General features: G+C 38.2%; 1 protein-coding gene across 1 annotated transcript in view; it reads right to left on the bottom strand.

The window, feature by feature from the left end:
* LOC146005330 (dual specificity protein phosphatase MPK-4-like) overlaps positions 1 to 27,479 on the bottom strand; it is a 79,938-nt gene that overhangs the window by 12,147 nt on the left and 40,312 nt on the right. The window contains exons 5-9 of the mRNA XM_083144499.1: positions 26,497 to 26,583; positions 25,594 to 25,742; positions 20,327 to 20,426; positions 18,456 to 18,679; positions 14,111 to 14,202 (exon numbers count right to left, since the gene is read on the bottom strand). Of these exons, the coding sequence (XP_083000625.1) occupies positions 14,111 to 14,202; positions 18,456 to 18,679; positions 20,327 to 20,426; positions 25,594 to 25,742; positions 26,497 to 26,583 (652 nt within the window). The remainder of the gene's footprint in view (positions 1 to 14,110; positions 14,203 to 18,455; positions 18,680 to 20,326; positions 20,427 to 25,593; positions 25,743 to 26,496; positions 26,584 to 27,479) is intronic.

The raw sequence follows: 27,479 nt of genomic DNA, 5'->3' as shown, positions 1-27,479 counted from the left end.
AGGACAAACACCAGCTAGCTGAGAATATGCCACTTACAGCCAGACTGCCAGAACTTCCATGGCAAAATTTTCTACTAAAGCATAGAGATTAATCACAGATCTACAATTCTATACAAATCACATTATCCAAGGCCTTTTTCACTTGGTGATGTGAAGGAATCAAGTCTAATTACAGATTGCTACCAGTCATACGAAATTGTACACTACCCAGCATCATAGAGAGGCAATTCCACAGCACTTGACTATACATTACTGCCAATTTATGGCTTTTAACACATTGTTCATGGGTTTCAAGTTCGTTAATTTGCTGACATTTCTATGTGTCTGTAAGAACTCAAATATACCAACAAATGTTTCATCTTTTGAGATGTCTATAGTTAAGAAATATCCACATTTTTCCAAATACTAATGTTGTCATACTTTGAGCAATTTGTAGAAGGCAAAATAAACCCAGAACTAAAGTCTCCGGCACAACAGCCCTTTTGAGGGCCTCTACCACCATCCACTTGGGAACTCATTGCTTCACTGCTAGGCTGGCTTCTGGTTCTTGTTTCCCTGTGTGCCGCTAGGAGTGCTAGTGCAGGAAGTTTGTCTGCTGCATGTGCTGGGTTTAAGTTGTTGCAGACGTGACAGCGGTCAGGCATATCACATTTGGCTCCCACTACTGCAACTTAAACCCAGCACATGCAGTAGACAAACCTGCTACACTAGCGCTCCAAGCGGCACACAGGGAAACTAGAACCGGAAGCCAGCGTAGCAGTGAAGCGAGTTCCCAAGCGAATGGTGGTCGAGGCCACTGAAATTAATAGAACTTCTACAAGTAAGTTTCGCGGAAAGAGTTAGTATGTCTAATTATAATGACATCCAGTGGCGCAGGAATGGGGGGGGGGTAACCCCCATTCTTGAAGGGAGGGAGAGTATCCCCCAAACTGTAGATCTATCAGAGTTTTACCCCCTGTATCCCCCTAAAATAATATGAAACATTCAAGGTCCTACTGTAAAAAGAACCTATTTTCTAATAGGTCAAGAAAGTTTATATTGTTTACAAACATTACCTTCCGTTCCAAAAAAATTCGAACCACTATAATGCTATTCTTATGTATTGTGATGCAAGTTAGTTAATTTCATCTGTGCTCTTGGAAACAATTTTGAGGAGATTGAGCTTGTTTAAAGGGAATGTGAGAGATGGAATAAAATAAAGTTTAGTTTCAGGAAATCATGCTTCTGGCTAATGCCCTTTTTGTAAAGGGGAGGAGGGTACACTTTTTGATTGGATTCACAAAGTCTTTGAGTGAAATGGCAATGGTGTTTTGGATTTTTTTTTGTAGATGTGAAAATCCTCAGTTTATGATGCCGCACATGCTTTCGCTTATGTTAAAAATTCAACTTTTCACATATACGACCTTCACACTTATTAGAAGGCCATATACTGTTACAAACAGTTTGTGATTGTGTATCATTCTGTATGCTTGCGTTTCTTCCATGGGTCTGTGTAGTTTAAAAGAGCCAATAAGGTTTGGACTTTCAGCCCTCCCCCATGCGACGCGGGAGGAAGTATAAATATGGCCTCTGTCAGAGGACAGGGGAAGTGTGTTTATGAACTGGATAGCAGAAGGGAGAGCGATCTTCGGGCTCCAGTGGCCTCCTTGAGAAAAAGCATCCCAAGGCAGTTCTGCCGATGCTTAGCTTCCACTTGGCAGTTCTGCCGTGGGGCTCACGTTAGAGGAATGTAAATAATGTAAATTAGAGAATTATTGGAAGAATCCGAGCCTTGTTTTGTTAAATTGTAAATAAATGTATAAAGCCCATTTCTGCGAGTATTCAGCAATCAGCCTGCAACATTAATTGAGTAAGTTCTTGCCTGTGATTGATTCTTTGGTTCTGAGCGCTCTGGTGAGGAACAGGATGGGAACCCAGGACTAACGAGCCTATTTAGTTGTTTATTGGGGGTTTCCTGCCAGAAGCGGCCCAGTAAGGGTGGAGTGTTGCGGAACAGAGAATTATTGGGGTCTCGTCCTTGGATTTTTTGTGTGAAAGGACACAGGCAAAGAAAGGGAAACGGTTGCTGAAAAAGGGTCGAAAAGTTGACAAGGGCTCAATCTGCGTTGTCATACGTTAATGGGGAAACGAGTTCGATGCCAACAATGGGTACAGAAAATAATGCAAGAGTAACAAACAGGCCGAGGATTCTTCCAGATGACATTAGAGTACAGTTACCGACTTTTAATGGGGAAACAAAAGATATGGAAGTTTATAGCTTTTTGGATGAACTGGATGCATACAGGGATCTTTTGGGCATAAATGAAGAGGAATTATTACTTTATCACCTTCCGTTAGCGTTGAAAGGAGAAGCGAAGGAAGTCTTTCATTTTGCAAACCCGTTTTAAGGATATGTGCAATTCAGGGATTTGTTGCTCAAGAATTTTCATGGGTTGGATCACGAACGGGAATTAGAGTGATTCTTGGATTCTTGCTTTCAGCTAAAGAGCGAGACACTGGCAGTCTATATTCGCAAGATAGATAGATGGTTCGAGAGGGCAAAATCCACCACTACAGTCGAGGAGAAGGTTAATTTTATTCGGCGTAAATGTAACCCTGTGTATCGTGAGAGATTAAGATGTGAGAATTTCAACAGAATGAAAGATCTTCACGCGTATGCTTTGAAGTTACAGGGCAAGATGTTGGAAAACGCTACGTTTCGTCAATATGAGACAGAACAGGAAATCATTAACTTTGCCTTGAGAGGCACCACACCTCCTCAGTCCGAGGGACTGGTGGCCATTAGAGGGGCGAGTAGCACCACAGAGGAGGATCTATTACATGTTCTGGATCCTGCCAAATATTCTAGGTTAGGGAAGGAACCCCCTGCTGTTTCGAGGGAGACAAAAGCGACTACTGACTACCCAGGAATGTCTGGCAAAGAACGCAAGTGTTACGTTTGTCAATCAACTGCACATCTGGCAAGTTTTCACAAAGCTGCAAGGAGAGATAATGTTTCAGAGTCAAGAGAACGTCATGGACAGGGCGTGACAGTGAGACACGTCTGTAATTCGACAAAAGTAAAGATGTCAAATAGTAAAATTCAGCAACCTTTCGTTTTTGGAGAAATAAATGGCATTCAGATCCAAATGTATATGGATACCGGCGCTAATATATCCTGCATGAGTTTGTCTTTATTTCGGAAATTGGAAGGAAATGGGGCGAAATTACGTCATAGCAAGCTGAATGAACAGTTAGCTGAGGAGAAAACAACCACTGTGGGACATGTCTTTTTTAATGTTACTTTCTATGGTCAACAGGTCCGAGAGAAATTCTTTGTTTTGGAGAATCCCCAGAATGACCTGATCGCCGGTAGAAGTTTTATGGCGAGGGCGAAGATTTTAATTGCACCCGCATTGTACGGTTGGGCTTTTCTGAATGAAAGTGACGATATTATTCCTTTTGATACAATTGGGAAGAAAGAGAAGAAAACTAGTAAGTTCCTGTCTTCCACTGTCATTCACGTAGAAGAGAACCGCGACAAAGAAGTGTTGCAAACTCTCAGAGCCGAAAAAGTCAGGAGAAAGGAAAAGATCATATTCCGATTAGCGACCTGAAGGATGAAGGTTGTTTCAGTTTTGAACGCCCGGATGGTGGATATAAATATCACCACGAATTCGAGAAGGATGTGAATGAGAAATTCAGCAAGTTCCAGGAAAAGAGGAAGAGAAAGAAGCCTACTTGCCTGGGAAGAGAGGACTCGGGTTCAAGTCCCGATCCTTCGGCTGCGCAGGGAATGGAATGAGAAAAAGTAACCTTAATGGACATTAAGGAGGATGTAATGACACTAGCTAATTCGGATGAAGATGGACGGAACAGAGAAGATGAAGAATTGTATTGCTCTGTTTTCTTTAAACGTCTTTTGAGAGACAACCCTGACACCGCTTCTGTTGAACTCCTTGGAGATATAACACCCGAGCCTCGGGGCGAAATCAACAATTGCACTCAATCAGCAATAGAACCTAATGCAAAGAAGTTGGAAGTAAACGAAATGACAACCGACAATATAAACTTGGAAGATAAACGATTATGGGCAAGAGAACAACAGAAGAACCCATATTTGTCTTTGTTAATTGCGTGCCTTAAGGGAGAGGAAGTTCAATTGGAAGAGAAATTGGACAAGAAAGTTTTCGATTTTCATCTGAGCACTTCTTACCTGGATGAAGATGGGATTCTCTACAGAAGCATAGAAGAAGGGAAGGGGATGTTTCCCGTGTTTGGACAGCAGCAAAAGATTTGGACACAGGATTCGTTGAAACTGGAAGTGCTGTGAATATCCCATGACGAAGTTCACGCCGCACATCCAGGGGCAGGTAAGACTCTGTTCAAGATTTTGGAACAGTTTACGTGGAAAAATGTTTACTCTGATGTTAGAGATTACTGCAGATCATGCCTCAAATGTTTGAGATACAATCCAGATTCCTCTAAAAAGATGGGATTCATGAGAAGCCACGCCCAGGAGTGAAATTGTATGGAGATTTGTTTGGACCATTTCCGACCAGTTCTAGGGAGCGTTATCGCTACGTATTTCTCATTGTAGATTCTTTCACGAGACACATATTCTTGGCACCTTTGACAACAGTGACAGCTAGGACAATTTCCAACGCTTTATTGAAATATTGTCACCTTTACGGCTTCCCATCGATATTTACCAGTGATAATCGAAGTGTGTTTTGTAGCCGCCTGTTTCGTCAAGTACTGAAAACCATCAACTACAAACCCGTGTACATTACTCCATACCACCAAAAAGCCGATCTCGCAGAAGCAGCAATTATGACAGTAAAGAGAGCGATAGCCAAGTTTTGCACGGAGCACAGCAAGTGGTCAGAAAACTTGGATTCGATCGCATTAGCAGTGAACAACCAGGTGAAAAGATGCCCGAAGCGTGACGTACGGTTTCTGGTGGAAACGAAAAGTGCCGGGAAGAACGGTCAGCTGACCCAGACACACTCCATGGAGCTTCGGGGGAAACAACTGGGTAGACCATAACAAACCAGTCTTCTCTCCTTTGCCGCATCCCTTAGAAAATAGTTTCTTTAAAGAGACAGTTCTAATTGAAATTTCCATTAGTTAAAAGTTTATTTTTATTCGGAGGCACATATGTACTCGCGAGTATTTACACTTTCTGTAGTAATTAAGCAGAGAAGTGCCGCGAATTCACGTGCTGGATATTACTCCTACCCTAGGAGTGGATGGGAAGAGGTTCGATCCTAGAACCTAACAAGAAGGAAGCAGCCTGGAAGAGGACGTCCTTGCCATGGATGTCGAACAGCCCACACCTGGAAATGGACTTCACGACGATGAATTAGGATGTCACCGGTTCCAGAGATCACAGGATGCAGTGAGGAACATTCAGAGAGACTTATTCCGGAAAGTGTAAAGTCAGTGAAGTGAAGTGAAGTGGATGGTGTTAGTGTTTAATTTTATTTTCAGGCAAACCTCACCAGGACATTGGACTCACAGACTTACCTGGGGTAAGCCCTTTTTTTTTTTCAGTGAGGGGAGTATAATACTGTTACAAACAGTATTTGTTTTTTTGTTTTTTGTGATTGTGTATGATTCTGTATGCTTGCGTTTCTTCCATGGGTCTGTGTAGTTTAACCCTCGGATGCATGTGTGGGGTCATTTTGACCCCACTGTCTGTTTATTTCCTCGTATTATAATAAAATTTAAATAAATAATTCTGATTTTCTGTGACATCTTACCATACTCCTTCAGCTATAGGAACATGTATGAATAAATTTCTTACAATTTATTTTAAATTATATTTTTCACGTTTTTTAACAATACCCTTCCTTTCCATGTGTGGGGTCATTTTGACCCCAGCCTGAAAAGAGCAGGAAAACATTCATAAAGGGAAATTGATCCTACATATTATGTTCAATTATGCCCAAACTAAACGCAATCATCTCAAGGTCAACCACATACTCTGCAATGACTCACTGCAAAGTGCGCATGCGCAGATATATTTGGTGCGGATCGAGGCCAACTGAGAGAAGTTGGGATGTTCCTGTTCGTGAGCTTTTTATCAACAAATTCTCCAACCCGAAGTACAAAGCAACCTTTGGAGTAAATCGTTTTGAAGACATCAGAAGACTGCTCTGATCTGATGACAAACATACTGGCGCTGCACGTCTGGAGACTGATCACATGGCTGCATTTCGATATATCTGGACACTTTTTATCAAAAACTGTCTCAAAATCATGGTACCCGGCGCCTTTCTTACGATTGATGAACAGTTACTGCCTTTCCGTGGGAGATGCAAGTTCGTGCAATACATACCTAGTAATCCGGCCAAATACGGCACCAAGATCTTCTGGTTAGGCGATGCTGATAACTTTTACGCCAAAGACGGTCTAATCTACTTGGGACGACAGCGAGGAGAGCCAGTTCAAAAGAACCTCGTCAGCAACGTCGTGTAGAAACTGTGCTACACACTGCGGAACTCTGGAAGAAATATCACAACTGACGAATCCTTCACAAGTCATGACTTGGCTACAAAATGGTTACAAAATGTAACCATTGTTGGAACAGTAAAGAAAAACAGACGTGAAATCCCACCTGCACTTACCAATATCAAGACAAGACAGCCTTGCACATCACAATTCGCCTTCCATGAAAATGAGACCCTGGTAAGCTACGTGCCGAAGAAAAACAAGAATGTTATTCTACTCAGCACCATGCATCATGACATACACATTGATGATGATGATTCTAAGAAGAAGCCAGAAATCATAAAGTTTTACAACCAAACAAAGAGTGGAGTGGACGCCATGGACAAACTGGTTCAAATATACACCTGCAGAATACAGACACGTCGATGGCCAATGGCCCTCTTCTATAATGTAATCAATGTAGGCGTTCTCAATGCATACACATGCTACTTGTCACAGCATTCTGATTACCATTCAGGCGTCAGTCACAGACGCCGTATGTTCCTTATCGAGTTGGCGAATGAGTTGATTCTTCCTCACATACGGAGGAAGTGCCAAAGCTTGAACCTGAAGAAACCAGTAACCGAGGCAATGAAACTTTGCGGCGTAGTAAAGTAAGGCAGGCACAGAGACTGTAGAATAGATCTTCAAAGAGAAGAGTAAGATGCCAGGTCTGGACAAGACAAGAGGGCAGGAAGACGACGGAATGTTGCAGAATATGTGGGAAACCTGTGTGCAAGGTCCACAGCATTGTGGTGTGCTCAGAATGTGAGTGAGGTGTATTTAATTGCCATGAGAGGCCGGCACATTCTTCTTTTTTTTATTTATTTTCTATTATTTTATTTTACTTTAATTTTTTTAAATTTATTTGTTCTAGATAAAGTAATATTTAGTGCTGCATTGTGTTATCTCTAAAATACTGTTCCTCAGGTCAACTGAAGTTCTGATAATTGCGAGCGAAGTGTAACTACCATTAATATGTAGAACAGTGAATTGTCAATACATTGTTATTTTCTTGGGGGGGTGCTTAAATAATAATAATGAAATGGTAATTGTTTCCTCTGTTATATTCAGATAAATTATTAATCAAAAAACTATACTAGCTGAACTATTTACTCTGTCATACTTATTTCAATGCATAATTGCATTGGGGTCAAATTGACCCCACATATGTAAAGTTGTAAAAAAAAGTGACATGCATCCGAGGGTTAAAAGAGCCAATAAGGTTTGGACTTTCAGCCCTCCCCCATGCGACACGGGAGGAAGTATAAATATGGCCTCTGTCAGAGGAGAGGGGGAGTGTGCTTATGAACTGGATAGCAGAAGGGAGAGCGATCTTCGGGCTCCAGTGGCCTCCTTGAGAAAAAGCATCCCGAGGCAGTTCTGCCGTGGGGCTCAAGTTAGAGGAATGTAAATAATGTAAATTAGAGAATTATTGGAAGAATCCGAGCCTTGTTTTGTTAAATTGTAAATAAATGTATAAAGCCCATTTTAGCGAGTTTTCAGCAATCACCCTGCAACATTAATTGAGTAAGTTCTTGCCTGTGATTGATTCTTTGGTTCCAAGTGCTCTGGTGAGGAACGGGATGGGAACCCAGGACAAACGAGCCTATTTAGTTGTTTATTGGGATTTTCCTGCCAGAAGCGGCCCGGTAAGGGTGAAGTGTTGCGGAACAATACAGGGTGTCGCAAAACTCTTTCAACAACGCTTGGGTGCTGGATTTAATAGAATTCGAGATATTCACAATGCTGGTGAATTTAAACATTTCCAGCTTTGAAAATTTCCCGACTTAGACAGAAAATGGAAAATTTTTGCCCACCCAGAACATTCGTTTCTTAGGTTAAAAAAAATTCCCCGTTCCGCACACACTTAAATATCCGATCTAGCGACAATAGCGAACTTTGCAGTCCAGTTGTTGGAAACACTGTCTCAACTCAACTCACTCTCTGGTCCTGCTGCTCTCTTTACTCTCTCTTTGTTTGTGTGCATCTTGTTGAATACATCGCGTCGCAACTTTTGTGTCTAGTTATCGAAGTTAGTTTGTTGTGTTTTTCTTGTTTGTTTTTTTGTTAAGTTTCTGTGTAGATACATGCCAACAAAAGAGAAAGAGAATAGTACAGTGTGGAAACATTTTAAAATTAAAATAACTGATGTTTCTAAAGTTGTGTGTCAACATTGTTCTGCCGAAATTTCTAGAGGGGGGAAGTCGACAAAATCACATACCACATCTAACATGCAATATCATTTGAAACTATGTCTTCCACATCTGAGAAAGCTGGAAGATTTAGATGGTGAAGAAGCATTTGCTGAAAGTGAAAACTCCAATTCCGGTGAAAATAATGCTGAAAAAGAAGAGAAAGTACCTCGTGTGCAATGTGATGTTTTTGAACCACACCTGGCCCAAGTTCATCTGTTCTTCCTATCCCTGACACGCTATCAGGACATCAAAAAAACAATTCAAAACTTACCATGCAGCCAACAATAGACTATTTGTTAAACAAGAAAAAATATTCAAGAAATGATCAAAATCAATAGCAATTGATAAGAAAATATGTGAAATGATTGTTCTGGACATGTTACCATTGCAAACAGTAGAAAAGGTTGGATTTCGAAGGTTTATAAAATTTTTAGAACCACGGTATCAGATTTCGGAAGGCATTGTCTTCCTCACTGATACCTAAAATGTATGAACGTGTATCACAGAAGGTCCATATAATGCTGGAAACATGTACATTCAATGCTGTAACAACAGATGTGTGGACCTCAATTGCTGGACTGGATTTTTTGTGTGACAGCGCACTTTATCGACACAAATTTTAAATTAATAACTTTAAATCTTGAAGTGGTGCCTTTCAGTGGCACAAGCCACACTGAATAGAACATTGCAGAAAACCTCAAAGAATGTTTCAATTAATGGGGAATTTCCTTGTCAGTACAAGTAATCATTACAGAGAATGCTCCCAATATGAAACGTGCTGCAGGCTTGTTGGATGATCCAGTACCTATATGGATACCATGTATGGCACATTTGCTTCAACTTGTTGTCAACCAGTGCCTAAATCAAACTGAAATATCTTCTGTTATTAAAATTGTAAAGAGGATAGCAACACACTTTCATATGTCACCAAAAGACTCCAGAAAATTAAAGGAAACTCAAGAAAATCTAGGACTTCCAGCTCATAGTTTGATTAAAGATGTGCCTAATCGATGGGATTCAACATATCTTATGTTGGAGTGTTTCTTTGAGGAAAGACTTTCTGTAACAGTTGTAACATCATCTTTGTCACTACCAGTCGAAATATCATCACAGTGGACCCTCATCTAGAGTTTGGTAAAGGTGTTAAAAATCTTCCATGAAGAAACTGTATCATTTAGCAGTAATAGCACATCGATATCAGACATATTTCCAATGAAGAACAGTGTTGTGCAGGCAATGAACAGTTTTGCATCTGAACGCTGAGTGAAGAACTTAGCAGAAGATTTGAAATCAACACTAGAACGTCGATTTCAAGAACTTCAGCCTGGGACAAAAGAAGTCTAGATGAAGGCAACAAGTCTGGATCCTCGTTACAAATTAAGGTAAGAATAAATCAGTAACTTTACAAGGACCTTCTCTGTTATATACCTGTCACTTTTTTTACCAAATTTGTTCTTTTTTTTCCCTTTGCATAATTTCAAAATGTATTAAGAATAGAAAAAAGGTATCTGCTATCTAAGGTGTCACTTTATGTATTATTAATCAGAATCCAGCAAATAATGCCGGCACTGGCAATAAATCAGCTAAATAACAAAAAACAAATACAATACAGCAGTTTGTGATTTTTTTTGTTCCTGCATTTCGAGGCACAGCAGAACATTACTTTGTTTGAGTTTGTTTTAAGTTCACTTTATGCACTGAAAGATTAATTGGTACAATGAAGTAAAATAAACCAATCATCCGACGCACAATAGCCTTTGGCGTGTACACCTCAGTAGATTATCGCACGTCGTGCTTGTTTTTTGTAGATTGCAGGGTTTCCAACCATGCCACTGTTTTCCGAAAAGATGACGTGTCATGGATGCATGGTGAAATTCATACCGGGTGTGGAAGATCCACTGGATTTTGTAATTGGGTACTTGAAAAACTGGTAGCCCCAAAAACCATTCATGCATAGCCCCACAAACCATTTCCAGCAAGGTTAGGTTAGGTAAGCATAGTTAAAATTTTGTTCGTAAAATAATGCAAAGAAGCTTTAAAAAAAATCCACTTGAGTATTTTTTGGGTTACGAAGGTTGGAAACACTGCATCGACAAAACACAAGCCCGACGTGCGATGATGTACGAAGGGTGTACGCGCCATACTGTTTCTTATGCAAACGAAACAACGCAAATAAAGAAGTACTCGTAATGTGAAAAATTGAAATTACTTTCATAAAAAAAAAACAAAAAAAAATGCGAATACACCTTTAAGAATGTTCCACGAAGCAGATACATAAGTACGAATGTTAAAAGTGACGAAACGAAGAAGTTACATGTGTTTGTGGAATAGTAAATTTTTACCATGCTTTCATTGTTAGGTTAGGTGTTTCAGGTTTAGGGCTATTAGTATTAAAATAATGTCCCTAAATGCTTTCAGCATGTGATCACATAAGATTCAGTGTAACGCACAAAACCCCCTGTTGAGCCTCACATGAAAAAATGATAGAACTATGTATCCAAGACATGAGTAAACCGAGAACAACTTCTCACTGTGAAGTGCAAACAATCATGTACACTACTTTTCAAATCTTACTTTATCTGGTAAATAATGCTTTTGAAGCTTTTAACTGCTGCTTAGTTTCTCCATGCTTCAAATTTACTTTCCAAAACTGTTTCCAGTATTCTAAAGCATTTTCTAATTTAAAAAAAAAAATGTGTAAAGGCTTGCTATGGGGATCTGGAGGCTAGGTAAAGTCCATTTCTTTTAAAGGGCTAATTTATTGCTAGGCTTTAATTAAACTAGTCAGTAATTAGGCAGTTTTTTTCAGTATTTTGGTGAGTTAAGTCAATAATTTTGACTGACTAGTTTCCATCCCTGAGATGAAGTTGTAGTAATGGTTGTTGAAAAAGATAACTAGTTCTCTCTCTCACCCAACAAAAATATTATGATTTAACACATCTTTCAATTTCTAATTCAAATTAGTAAGTGTGGACAGTATTAATGCAGTTTTCAGTGTAGGAGTATTGCAAAAATATGTATTTAAATCAACTAAAAGTTCATTTTTCTAATGTACATGCTCATACACATCAAAAGTAAAGTTTTTTCATTTCATTTTACAGGATTTTTAGTGAAGCATCACAGCCGACTCTAGTAAAAGAGTTGCTACAGCAAGAGTTTGAAGCCTCTACCTCATGTACGGAAACTGGAGGAAACCGTGATGAACAGATTTCAAGTCAGTCCAATGCTGAATATGGACTTTGGGGTATTTGTACCCAAGTTCTTGAGGAGTGTGCCCATAGTGAAACACGTTCCACATCTCCTCTGGAAGCTGAAATGGACTCTTTCTTCAATGAACCATTGATATCTCATAGTAACAGTGCCCTTGGTTATTGGGAAGGAAACACTAAGTATCCACTTCTGAGAAACTTGGCAAATAAATACATAGGTGTGCCAGCATCTTGTTTCGTCTGAAAGACAATTCAGCACAGCAGGATATACAAAAACTGCACAAGACTGAATCCACAGAAGGTTCAGCAACTTACACTTTTGAATAAGAACCTGCCAGTTTTAGACTTCAAGTGGGACTAGTTTGTGTTATTTCTCTTTCCATTCAAGAAAAAAACAATTGAAATAACTGCATGTTAAATGTGATTAAAATTGAATTTTTATTTTTCAGATCAATGTAAACAATGCAATGTTTCTTCATTTGTTGATAGACAGTGCATATTATATATGTGTAGTTAATAGATGTATTTTTATCAGTATTTCTAAATATAACTTACATTTTTCTCAGATATTGATTGAAGGAGTGTATATTATTCCAGTTTTCCTATACTTGCTACTTTGTATTGAAGGAACACCATGGTTAAGGTGTTGAGATTGAGAGTTGACCACTCCACACGGCTACTACTTTACATCGGATCGATAGAATATCGGTTATCGGTATCGGTAAATTTCATATCAGTACTTTATCAGTATCGGCAAAAATTTCATATCGTCCCATCCCTAATTTATTTTTTTTACTTCGCGTTTTGTGCCTCTTGGCTAATTTGCGAAGATGGGGATGAGTGTTGAAATGATGAAATTGATGAATTGACATTCACAAACAACCAAGCCCGAGCAGGATTCGAACCCGGGACCCCTGGCACCGCAGCACGAAGTGCTAACCACTCAGCCACAGGGTCCGGCGCTAGTTTTCTTGATTTGTAAAAAAAAATTTCTGAGTTGTTACATGTTTGTACAAAGTTTGGACAAAAAACATTAGTAAGTAAAAAAGTTGTGATTTTTTCTTTTATTATAAGTATAAGCGAGACACGCTGTATATATGTGTGTGTGCGAGGGGGGTGCGAAGTGTTTTTTTTTTATTTGTTTTATTTCACTTTGCCTCTTGTGCCACTTTTGGCTAATTTGCAAAGATGGGGATGAGTGATGATATTGATGAATGGACACTCACAAACATCCATGCCCAGGCCAGGATTCGAACCCGGGACCCCTGGCATCGAAGCGCGATGAGGTAACCACTCCACCACGGGGGCCGGCAAAGTGAATTGTGTACCTCCCCCAATGAAAAATGTTCCTGCGCCACTGATCACATTATGATTTACAGATCTTTAAATTTGTAGAATACTGATCTATTGGTCTGTTCTTTCAATTTTTGTTGCTTATTTACGACAATGACAATGAACTAATGAAATGGATGACTGGACAATATTCCATCCATACCTTAACCAGAGTTAAATCTGAAACCTCTGGCTTTGTAGCATGTTACACCAGCAACTCTGCCACAGAAACTGCCATGAAACCTCATACAAGTCAACAATGTGTTAAATGTCATTTACTAAACAGAAAATAATAACGGCAAAGTTGCCGTGGTTTGCCGTGGGTAACAAATCTCACAGGAGAAGAAATAATATTCTCTTAATTGCATAGGTACATGTGAGGTAGGTTAGCAAAAGGGGAAAGGGAAATTGACATCAGTATTGGAAATTGATCAAAATTTCTATTACCAATGTTGTTTGATCACATTTCTTTGAGATCATTTCTCTTCTGAGACACTCCAACCAGTCTTTGGCTGAGGAACTAGAAAATTCTAGACTTGACTTTCCTTGCTTAAGAAACAGACGTCTAATTATTCAGATTACAGTGTCTACTAAACATTTCTCCTACTTTTCAACTATGTCACTGTAGAGATCTTCACATAGAGGCTTTTTATCTGTCAAAAATTCCTCTCCACTAGATAATTCTTCATCACACGCTGCACAGAGGGAATTTTAATGTAGAATCTTCCTAATTCACAATGTTGATTTGAAAGACATGTCATCCACATTTCACAATTCCTCAAAATACAGATGAGACTCGTGAATTTGCATAGCGAGAAAGCCAGGAGTCTGCTTGTGCAGATGAACATCACAAACAAAATCATTGCTAACAACTCCTACAGTCTGTCATACAGTTACCTGGACATTTTGAACCATGTTGCTCCATTCCACCTTTGAAGGAACCAAATAAAAAGCTGGACAAACCTTTGAACCGCATGGGCACTGGCAACCTACAAAAGAGTATATTTCTATTTAAGTTTCCTGCGTATATACTTTAGTCTCAGAAAGGAAAGCTTATATTTCATAGCATGCCACTAACATCCTAATAATAAATGTACTAAAGTCACAGCATGTAGAGCAGTAGTAGCAAAACTGGTTTAATCCACTTTATGCTCAGAGGTAAATTGAAACTGAACTTGTGGTTTCAAGCGGGATTCCAATCAGTGCACTGTGCCACAATTCGAGATCAAACCGGAGACCCCTCTATTACAAGGCAACAGTATCGTTAGAAGACAGGCAGCATCTTGTCACCCAGCCTGTTTTCTTAACGAGAAGGGGTGTGGTTAACACTTTGCAGACTGGCCTGAGAAAATAGTTTTTTAAGGCAAACCATTTCTTTCGGTTTTTCAAAAAATCATGGTTTTAAGTTTGTTACTGTTTACCAAACCTTTCTGAAATCTACGAAACCATCTTTTCACAGATATATATTACATTTAGTACATACATTTTCTAACATTTATGAATGTTCTCTGTAGCAATTATTTGAAACAAAAAATAAAACATTGTAATAAAAGTTAGTGAAAACATATGTAATATAGAAATAATTAAGTAATTAAAAATAATCTAAACACATTCTCTTCAGATTCTGTGCCATGGCCGGCTTACAGGGGCGCCGCAAAAATGTTTCCATATTTTCACTGAAATGACGCTTACTTGTTAGTCTACACATGGTTTTAGTACTGTTTACATGTAAAATGTTTCTGAATTTGAAATATGTTGATTTTTTAACTTAAGGCAAGTAACCTAACCACACTAACTGAGCATTGCATGTGTTTGATAGGCCTAAATTCTGACTTGGACGCCATGGAAAAATCTTGAACCACTAAGGGTGCCGTGAAACAAAAAAGTTTGGGAACCGCAGAATCCTCGTGAAAACTTTACCCAATGCAAATCTCAAGAGCATAAGCAAAAGTACACTGTAAAGCAACACAAGTACAAATCAAACTAAGGAGCACGAAAACAATACACTCACACCATCTAGCAGATGAAATTTCAAATAAATGGTCCCGTGGTTCATTCACAATAAGAATGTACATCAAAGGATGGGCTATGCCTAAGTTAAGCTGTTCATTCTAGCTCTTCTGTAAAATGATGCACAGTGCCCTCATCCAACCACTATCGACATGTACAAATCTACCACTGTATTAGAAACCCTAGCTGGAAACAGTGGTGCAAGCGCCACTTTAACATCAGTGGGAAAGTCTATAAAGTCTGTAGATTGCATATTTTCTGTTTCAGTTATCCTAGCACCATAACCATAGTCTTCCCACCCAGACCCCAGGCCTGAATTTGAAAATTCAAGAGAGGATAGTTAATTTTGTCTCCAAAAATAGGTCACTTGCAGATGACATCCAGCGCAGTGGTCAACCATACTGTCTACATTGTTTTACAGGGCCATCTCCATCAGCGACACAGATGAAATAAGACACCTGCAAAGTCAGAAGCAGAATTCGAAATCCTAAAGGTGACCTAGGACAGACGCACCTGGGGTATACCGTACCATCTGTTCCTGTGGTAAAGCCTATCTTGGAAGACAATCGAACAACGTTGAAAAGAACATGCCAGCTACAAGAATTTTCTCCTGTAAAATCAGGGTTAGCAGTACGTTCCATCCAGGAGGGTCATAGAATTCACTTCACAACAACTGAGATCATGAGTAAGTCATCCAATTACTGGGATTACATCATGAATGAAGCAATAGCCATCCACAGAGAAAAGAAAATCCTCAACAGGGACACGGGGCTCGAACGGGATCCAGTCTGGTTAGCAATAGTTGTCTGGGAATGCAGACGTTGAAGAGACTATACCTGATTGGTCTGCCATCTACACTGGAATCTTCCCAACTAAATACATAAAAACTTACTTCTGATACATCTCTGCACTTCAATCCCTGAAGATGAGAGTCATAGATTGATTTGGTGTTGTAAGTCCACTTTATGCACAATAAGGCTAACCAAGACTGGACCTACAGTTTAATGTGGGATCCAAACCACTATGTGCCTTCATCGGTAGAGGCACATATTTTTGGTAAATAAAAAAGCAAAATTTCGGTACAAAAACAGAGTTAATTTCGGTTTCAAAAGCGGTAAAGTGAAATCTTGCTGTTATAGTGGTGAAAAAGCGGTATGTAAAATGACATTTTGGTTTTAATAATGTAAATATAATCCTAAATTTGATTTAAAAACTGCAATATTACACAAAATAAACATATCCCTTGCAATAGCACATTAAATCAATTCCAGAATATTAAGTTTATTCCTGTATAAAGGAACTTTTGCTTCTCAAATGTTTGTAGCAAAATTAATCAATTTTCCGTGAATTGCATAACTCACAGTATAATTCAGACTTCAGAAAGTGTCGTATCAGTATATAAACGGTAAATTTAGTGTTTAAGAGCCTATTTCGCATTTTGCACTTCATTTCGCATCATTTCGTGACAAAAGAGGGTAGGAAAATGCACCTCACACCTTTCAGAAACATGAAAAATTAACATTAAAATGTGTTATTTCACATTTCGTGTTTTCGTCAAAAACTAAATATGCATGCCTCTATTCATCATCTCCATATCCATACTTCACCCAACCGGTTCCGTCATAGAAAACACTGTCAAAGAAACACATGCTATCATCCAACAGAAACCAGCACTGAACCTGGACAAGGGACAGGCACACCCGACTTGGCACCCTGTCCTCAGAAAGATCCCCGACCTGACCTGAAAAAGAAAAGATGTGTTGCACATACTTGACCCCCTCTAGCCACACGGGGAACAGGAACGGCACCTTGCCGAGCTGCACAGCCTAGCCAACAAAACACCAACTGGCAACACCACCTGACAACAGGAAGCAAGACGATGCAAACCAGGGTGCACGTGCCAGTGCAGCGGTACCATCTCCGCTTCAAACGCCGTACCCTTTTATGAATGAAGACAGTGGATCTTCGAAATTAATAGGATTTAACCATTAAATTGTGCAACGCAGAAGTGCGAAATTTTCTAAATTTCACATAAGTAATTAAAATAGCTATTTTTAATATTTAAATTACCTCTTATCCAATTCAACTAATATTTTAAGCTTGCGCAGTGTAGTATCAAGATAATACTTATAAAGTGAAATTTATACATTGTACCTCCCAATAATGAAGTTAAAAGAAGCAGAAGAAAATCTGAATTTAAAAAAAAAAAAATGGTATTCGGCCTGCCCCTGTGGCCACCCTAATAGACCAAAGTAAATGGAGAAAAAACTTAACATGTAGCAGTGGTACATTCTCACAACCATGCAAATTGTGTTGAAAATAGGCTGATACACTTTGGAGAAAAATAACAATCTATAAACCAAGCACTGTTTCCAGCTTACTGATAAAAATTCCAGAAAATTGCTTCTAGCATCAGCCCTATAGATGCTGGATGAACTAAACATGCAGGGAATCACAACAAAAGCCCACTCTTTAGGGCATGTAATTCCCGTCCCCCGATTTTAAAATATCTAAACAAAAAAAGCAGTGGCTTTTCTTGTATGTACACATTGCTTGCATTGTAGAATTATTTTCTTGTAGTTTACGGTTATTACAAGCATAAAAAAAAACAGTTTTTCGTTATGCTTGTAATAACCATAAACTACAAGAAAATAAAAAAAGCAGTGGTTGAACAGTAATAGCCCATTTTAAAATTCTATCCCATAATACTCAGAGGGGAAAACATCAACATTTTCAAACTGAGTTTATTAATAATAGTAAGAACAAATACAGTAGAAACCCAGATTTTACGTTGCTTGATTTTAAATTTCCCCACATTATAAATTCAATTTTGATGGTCCCAACATAGGAAAATGTCATAAAATTTTCCTTGATTTTACATATTCCCGTATTTTAAGTCTATTCAGCGTGGTCCCCTTAAAAATATAAAATCGAGGTTTCACTATATATTTCTTTTTGATGTGAGTATGTCATATCCTCATGTGTATACAAATGAACAAAACAGACAGAACTGAAATATCATGCATAGTTTTTAAAAAATGATGTGTTAATTGCTGCCACATGCAAGTGATAAACCTGTGCTCTACAGGTTAATATTTATATCTTGAACACAACTTTTAACTGCTACAGTGTTGAGACATTGGTATGAACATCAGTTCAAAGTAATATCAGCGTGAACAAGGTGTGAGAAATATACTGCGATACTGGCAAAATAAATACAGTTACTCCTTACCCATGATCCAACTGAAGGAACCAAGTTTTGAATTGCATTTGGGGCAGTAGAGTTTCCCTTGCAAGCTATGACTGATGGCTGGCATCCACGTCATGGGCTCTACAAAATATGTTTCTGAACACAGCTGAAGGGTATCTCGAGGCTGATTCCATTTGGCATCCAACCAAGATGGATTCTCCTTCGGTGAGTGGGGGAGGATGTTAGAAGCTGAAGCTACGATTCGTCTGAAAATAAATAAGATTTAAAAATACATGTAGGGTATATATTTAGCTGTCTCCAATATATGTATCATCGCATAAATCATAGTATGATTCCTGGTTTGAAAGAATAATTTAAAACTTACACCTCGATACATTACTACCTTGTAATCAAGGGTTCAAATCCTGGTTTTGGCATAACTTGCATTCCTCTTTGCTCTATGGGACCAATTATGATTAGTCTGTGCAAAAAAGTGGATTTGAAAAGAAAAACAAAAGTAATGACATTTTATACACACAAAAAGAAATAAGAAAATCAGACAAGAGAATTTCATCCACATTAAACAAACTTTACACCAATATTGTATAACAAGAGTCGATTTTCTGACTAAATGATGATAACTCTTATTATAATATTCAAATTATTTCATTATGTGAAGTTACGAATATTGGCAAACCAATTGGAACATCAATGTGATAAGCCTGTAATACATGTATAATTGATTGAGTTGGTGTCCATTTTTTGCCCAGTAAGGCTAATAGGGACTGGACCTACAGTTTAATGTGGGATCCAAACCACTATGTGTCTCCACCGGGTATCAAACCCGGGACCCCTTGACTACAAGGTGACGTCTCTACCACTGCGCCATCAGGGAGGCCAATACTTGTATCAGTTTGCAGTGTTGCAAGATGATTGTTCATAATAAAGGTAAAGCAGCTCAGAAAAAATCAGCTTCCAGCTCATGTTCTTTTTACATTTTCTGATGGTAGGACTGCAAGTTGTGACAGCATGTTGGGTTTTAGTAGGAGTGCAAACCATATGGTTGCAATATAACTTGAAGTTTCATTTTACATGAAAATGCATCTTATATTCAGCACATACAATGCATACTTCTAGGGAAAGAACATAAAATGTACATATTTTAGACATTTCAGACAAAATAAAGTTTCAAAATTCTTTGTGTAAATGCATGTTTTGGGGTTAATGCATAAAATCAGACTAAATAACCTACTTGTGACTCCACAACACGATACAGCACCTATTGACCTACAGTTTATTGAAATTGATAGTGTTTAGGTGTGCATGACATCCCGCACTTCAAATATGCACGTCTGACTATATGTGATGTGGAAAGGTTGTTTTCATCATTGTTCTGATATAATCGACTTGCACTCAATTCATAATTTGGAAATGTGCATTGTTGTTGATTGTAATCAACATATGTCAAGCTGTCACTGTTGAGCATCTATTTTGTTAGATAGAATTTTGATTGAAAATATTTTTTACTTTTAGCCACAAATTCGCACTGCTTTTAGAACATAAAAAATAAATATTTTTTTGATTTTTTAGCACTTAAAAATCTGCTCCCTAGTGACAAAAAACAAACCAACAAAACAAAATGGTGATCTGAAAACCTAGTGCTGTTTCGTACATGTTTACTTCTCCTATCACGTGAAGATTTGTTGTCTTGAGCCAGTCTCATCATCTGTGGTTGAACACTGGAAACAAAGGTAAGTCCAAAGGTTCAAATCAAAGCAACAAGAAAACTCAAAATGAGTATGTTGAGAGAAAAAACCTTTGAAAATATTCTAGCAATATCATGTTTAAAAAACTTCATAAAACGTAACATACAATTTATTATTTTCAAACTTCAAGTCTGTTTTGAGCCTTACCTGCACTTTCTGCACCTGTACACAAGGGGTTCAGGCTTTACTGTAATTTGGGCTGGGTCAGACTTTAATACGTCCATGCTACTCTGAGGTAGGATCTTGGCTGCACAGGAAATAAAAAATATGTCACACAACTGTTACAGCAATCATTACTGCAAGCTACTACACTTCTACTAGGCACACAAATTACAACAGAAGTTTATATTACTAGAGCATACAGGGTTTGTCCAATAAGTATCAGGACTAAAGTCATAAAAATAAATTTATTGAAGATTTATGTACAGTGTGTTAATATTCTTCAAAATATGACCCTCCTGCATCAATACACAGCTGCCAGCACTTTTTCCACTCTTCATACGCCCCACAAGGGTGTTCAAGCACCCTGTCTAAGTCGCTTCGACCGCCTCAATCGTCCCGAAATGATGTCCTTTCAGGCTCCTTTTGATCCGAGGGAACAAAAAGAAGTCAGGGGAGCCATATCTGGACTGTAGGGTGTTTGCGGCAGCATTGCCACATTGTGTTTGGCCAGTGGCTCTCTCACAATTAGCGACGTGTGACTGGGCGCATTGTCGTGATGCAGCAGCGAGGAATCTGTGATCTCCCTTCGGACGCGGCGGACCCTATCCTCAAATGTTCGAGCACTTCTGCGTAAAATTTCCCGTTCACTGTTTGTCCAGCGGGCACCTTGTGCACCACACCTTTTGCATCAAAAAAGATGATGAGCATCAATGTCGGATGTCCAGCACGTTGTTCATCTTTGTAACATTTGCAAATATTACGTATTCGCTAACCTTACATATTGAAAAATCTAACTTTAATAATTCTTAAAAAATTTCAAGAAGTTCAATTTTCGGCCATCAGATGCCGTTCCCATCTGATAGCTCTGTTTGTGCTGCCTCTAGTAGCGACCTTTCGTATTAAGTCGGCTTGCAGCAAAACCTAATTTTCAGCCGCACTTCATCGGCAGGAATCAAGCAGTCAACGCTACATTTGCAAACACTCCAACTTTTCCCCTTCCCGCTGAGTGACGTGCCTTGCTATAGTCCGTAGAACTTGATCGAAAAAGAAGGTGGCCATTTGCCTTCGTGTGAAGTACCTCGTGCAATGGAAAATTATGAAATGGAAATTGACCATTAAAGTAGAGTATGGTGTTGGGTTTTTCGAATTAAAAACATTATATGAGGTATGTAAACTTCACTGTGCTATTAGGAATGCAAAACTGGTGTTAGATTAATTGTTGCACTACATATTACGTTCCCACTGTGCTTAAACGTGATTGTTCATTTTTTGCCTCCCCTTGTTTTACGAGCAAAGTGAAGCAGTAATAGTTTTTGTGCACGACTGAAGTCACGTAATTAGAACAAGTGAATTAGAAATCTTTACCACGCTTACCATCTTTTCCATTGATTATATTCTTGTTAGAAACTTGGTGCACGCGGCTTAATAATAATTGAGGGGCACGAGAAAGTCAAATTAATGAATACGTAGAGCGTATTCGACAACAGAACAGTATTGATATTGTGCGATAATTGAACCTTGTTCTTGCAATTGAGAAAATTACGATTGAGAAAAAAATTGAAAATAACGGAACACGTTTTCCCTAAACCTGTTTTGACTTAATTTTCGTAGAATCTCTCCAACCTTGTTTTCCATAGCATTACCAACGCTTAAATCAGTATGCAAGGACAAATTGTTCTATTTGATGATTCTTGTCAAAAGTAGGCACAATGTAAACTTGCTTTATTGGGAATAGTATGGAATGTTTTATGATTCGGTAGTAATAATGGTACCTAAGTTCCCAATCAATTGCTAATGAAAATTGTAGTATTGCAGAAAACCAGATATACGCATGTACTGTAAGCGCACATACAATCATTGGTATTGTTATATGTTTTTCTAGTCTGAGATTCGATATAATTAACTTGTGAAGGGTTGTGAAAGAATACATGCAGGATGTGTGTGACTAATTTGTAAAGATTGTCTTACGAATGAAGCGTTTATTGAATTCTGCCAAAATCTGGCTTGATTGTTAATCTTTGCAAGTGTTATGAAATATTTCTGTTGATGATTATATGTAATAAATTGCACGTTGGTTGTTAAAATTGATATTCGAAGTAGCATTTCTTGCCATCCTTGCCTTTCTCAACCACACGTAAACTTTAAGTAATATATACTAAGTAGTGTTGGCCGTGGTGGCTCAGTCGGTAACGCGTTTGACTACCATGCTTAAGGTCCCGGGTTCGATCTCCGGCCGGTTCAAATCCGGGAACTTTTCTAACGATGGAAGCGGCCCCGGCGCCCACCCAGCGTCGAATAACATGGGTACCTGGGGGAAACCCTGGGGGGTAAAGGCGGTCAGGGGCGTGATGCTGATCACATCACCCCCACTCACGACCGGATCAAGAAAGTGTGGGGCGTTACCCCCACACCCCCTATACACCTTCATGGCGTGGTGCTAAGCACAGGGGAGCACTTTACCTTTTTTATACTAAGTAGTGGATAACATGTATTTGCAGATGCTTTAAGGGTTACGAACTTAACGTCGCGTTGATGACCGATTGGATTAATCGCGATGCCTTAACATATGAATGGTGATCCAAACAGTATAAATGTGTATGATGAATCTATAGGGTTTTAAGTATACAGTGTGCATGAACCTTAATGTTAATGTTGTTGTTTAGATGTTGCAGCAGTACTGCACAAGAGGGATAATGTTAAATTTAACTTGCTAGAGAATGATCGCCATGGAGAAAGCTTAAAATGCCATTCATTGCCAGATCCTTTGATACATACGTGATTAAAGGGTCTTTGCCTCGTGCTTTTCTCTTGATTTTTGCTCGTAAACTCCCGCAATGTTACGAGAGAAGTACTACGCACATAAATAATTTGTGATTTCTAGTACGGGTTCTTTATTTACTCCGAGTTGCAGTTGCCAGTTGCCGCTTAAATATTGTTGGCAACTTCAACCGACCCTAGTACAGCGTCACATACTTCGAAGTCTTCCCGGTTATCTTTGAATTTTTTATGCCACTCAAAAACACACATTCTGGACATGGCTTTGTCCTCGTAAGCCTCACGAATCATATTAAAAGTCTAGTCGATTTGTTCAGTTTTACGCAAAATTTGATGGCACAACGCTGTTTGATGGTTCGCTGCATCTTGACTCTCAACGTGGACACAAAACACACCTTCACTTCAGGCACGACCTACACACTTCAAAGGCTCGGAGGCAACTGAGCTGGGTCTCCTAGCTCACGTGACATCCCGCAATACACCGATCCCACCCACAGAGACTGCCCTCCAAGCCTTCCCATTGGCAGGACAAAATCAATCCCGATACTTATTGGACAAACCCTGTACATGAATAACTGTATTTACTCATGTATAATGTGCACTTATTTCCAAAAAATGTGGTGCATATTATGAATGGAATAATTCAGACAGCTACCACAAGAATAACCGTATTTACTCATGTATAATGTGCACTTATTTCCAAAAAATATGGTGCATATTATGCATGGAATAATTCAGACAGCTACCACGAAACCAGGCATGTTTGCACTATATCACTGCGTATAACATATATTTCAACAGGCGAAAATACAAAGTACCAAGTTGGATTTCTTTGGTAATAATATTTTTTTAAAAAAAACACTAGAAAAGTGAAATGGCCATTTCCCATAATTTTTCACTTTGAAAAGCGGTGCCATTCTGACAGGATTCGAGCATGCACCTCCCATCACACGGGATGTGTGTAAGCAGTAAGACAAGAAATAATAGAAAATAACTTCCTGACCACTGCAAATCCATGACATAATTGTGATCTCGCTTTCTGAAAATTTTCATCTGGCAATGAATTTTCAAATCCAGTTCTACTATTTTGAGCTCGTTCGTGGAATTCCATTTCTTTTTAAAAAATAATAATAATAATAATAATAACGAGTACAATATGTGTTTCTTAATGTTTGTGTGTTTCCTGAATCATGTGTATCATTAAATCAAAATAGTACACATGCGATAATGTATTTTTGAAATTTTATTAACCAATAAAATTTGCAATATGGTAGAAATGACCATATATTAGAAAGAATTGCATAGTTATTCATGCTATTACCAGTTGAACCACTCTGGCACAAGAATTAATTACTTAAAAAACAAGAAACTGGCTCCTGAGAAGAAGGTGCTGGCACCTGCATTATTTTTAGTTTTGCCTACCCATGATTATTCCTGTAATTCATAAAATTGAAGGAGAAAGAAATTTATGTGCATAACAGTTGGGCTGAAAAGTTCATAGGCTGACTCATAGATGGCGTTACTAGAATTAAATCCATGTGATTTTTACTTAGTACTAACCTTCAAAAGATACGTGTATAAATTTCACAGATGCCGGATAATTAGTTCGTGAGATATAGCATTGTGAGTGAAGCAGCTTTTGTTATTGTGAAAAAATGGATAAAAAAGAATTTCGTGTGTTAATAAAGCATTGCTTTTTGGCGAAAAAAAAATACTGTTGAAGCCAAGGCTTGGCTTGATAAACATTATCGGACTCTGCACCAGGAAAATCAACCGTTGAGAAGTGGTTTGCTAAATTTAAACGAGGCGAAATGAGCATCGAAGACGATGCACGCAGTGGACGCCCCAAATAGGCTGTTACCGACGAAAACATCAAAAAAGTCCACAAAATAATTTTAAATGATCGTAAAGTGAAGTTGATCGAGATAGCTGAGACTAGGTTATGGCATCAGTATTCTGGGATGCGCATGGTATTATATTCATCGATTACCTCAAAAAGGGCCAGACCATCAACAGCGATTATTACAGAGCGTTGTTGGAGCGTTTAAAGGATGAAATCACGAAAAAAGGGCCCATTTGAAGAAGAAAAAAGTGCTGTTTCATCAAGACAATGCACCGTGTCACAAATCAATGAAAACGATGGCAAAATTATATGAATTAGACTACGAATTGCTTCCCCATCCACCATATTCTCCAGATCTGGCCCCCAGTGACTTTTTCCTGTTTGCAGACCTTAAAAGAATGCTCGCTGGAAAGAAATTTAGCACTGATGAAGAGGTAATCGCCGAAACTGAGGCCTATTTTGAGGCTAAAGAGAAATCGTACTATAAAAATGGCATCGAAAAATTTGTATGACCGCTATAATCGTTGTATCGCCCTCAAAGGCAACTATATTGAATAATAAAATCCAAGTTTGTCAAAAAAATATTTTTTACTATGTTAGCCTACGAACTTTTCAGCCCAACTGTTAAACTTACCCTTTTTCACTTTATCGGCAGCTATATGAAGACGAAACATTCTATACTGAATACTTGTTTTATCTATTTGCCATTCCATAGCCTCATATAGCCGCAGCTGAGCTTGAAACCCTGAATTAGGCCCTACAAAACGTCTTTGAGACTTTACCCTGAAAAGACAAAAGGTAATGGTGGAATAGCAGAAATTTCCACACATACACACACTAAAAAACAAGGAACAGCAACACTGATCACAGATGTCATTCTCCATGTTAAAAAAGATTTCCATGAACATAAAATTAATCTTCCCCATGTTTTAATATATTAGTTAATAACTATATACAAATTACAAATTTTCGATTTTTAACAATAACTAAAGCATGTATTTGCCTGAATGACTTATTTTTTATTATTATATTTATTTAAATTGGTTGCTTGTTTGCATTTTCGCACCATACATACAGATATGTTCTTCACATAGAAAGGTTTTTATAGTAAACAGCCCTGTAAAATATTTGAATAATTTCAATAAAGCAAATAAAAAAAAATACCTACTATGAAAATGTTTGTTGAATGTGTTAATGAAACTATAATAATTTCAGTAACTTTTCTTCCAGTGAAAATATAACATTCTCGATGTACTCTATAATTTGGAACTTAAAATATTTTAAGTTAAAGTCTTTGTAACTGAATTATGGCAACTTTTTAAACGATACTTTAATGATAATGACACTACCTACAGTTTAAGATGATTAGCGTTTTGTATATTTTTCTACACAAAATGTTCACTATTTCAACCTGATTTATATCAACCCACCTTGGTACTGATTAATTGGTACATCCAAAATTACTTCACTCACGTATGTAAATTAAGCACATCAACTTTTTTATATAACAAAAATTTATGGAATAAAATTTACCTACCGTTCTAAAGCTTCCTCAAAACAGATCTTGTACTTCTTCATCAGATATGCTACAACCACTGTGGCACTCCGGGACACTCCAAAATAGCTGAAATACAAATGTACCTTTACTTATCAAAGATGTGTTGATCAGAATATTTATGGATCAAACTATGAGAATTTTGTTTTAAAATATTCATCGATATTTTTTTAATCACAAAATTCATTCTTTCCCACAATGGTGTTGCAAAAATAATTTTAATTGTTAATGTCGAGCTGATACCATACAAATGCCAATACCGATACTTGAAAATTGTAATAATTAAAAAATTGTTCCAAATACTGATAAATGTTAGTAAGTATTGTAGTCCAATTATATGCATAAATTTACAAAGTTATTCAAGAATTACATTAAAATATTAAAATAGATGTTACATAATCACAAAATCCAATTTTGCACATAATTTGAATTTTGCATAACTTCCAGGATAATTAGACTTGGTGAAAGTGTAGTGTGGCATTTATTCAGACCCTGTTAAAAACCAAAACATTGGAAAAGCATCAGCCAATAAGAATCTAATGGCATCGGCACTAATTTTGCATAACTTCCAGGATATTTAGTTCCCTCAAGATTACTGAACTCCAGGAGAATATCAACCAGTATCTGTGATGAAATTTGAACCAATACCAATCATTGATATCATCCAATACCACTACATTGGCATCAGTATTGCCTCAGCCCTAATCTATTAGGTACAGCCATTAAATAACAGGAATTTTATTGTAACTTTCAGGGAGATTCATGCACAACGAAAAGTTGTATCACTGGACACAAAATGGCTCCTCAGAAATATGCCACATGGGTGTCGGGATGATCAAGCAGTTTGCACCTGCGCATACAACATGGCCACTCCGCTGACGACCTGCACCAAAGAAGAGCAACGAAGTGTTATTCGTTTGTTGTGGTCAAAGGGAGTGAAACCTTCTGAAATCTACAGCAGAATG

Source organism: Lepisma saccharinum, chromosome 23, assembly GCF_977018435.1.
Source record: "Lepisma saccharinum chromosome 23, izLepSacc3.1, whole genome shotgun sequence".
NCBI classification, from domain to species: Eukaryota; Metazoa; Arthropoda; class Insecta; order Zygentoma; family Lepismatidae; genus Lepisma; species Lepisma saccharinum.
Note: the sequence above shows the minus strand (reverse complement) of the source record. Positions and strands in the feature narration are given on the sequence as shown.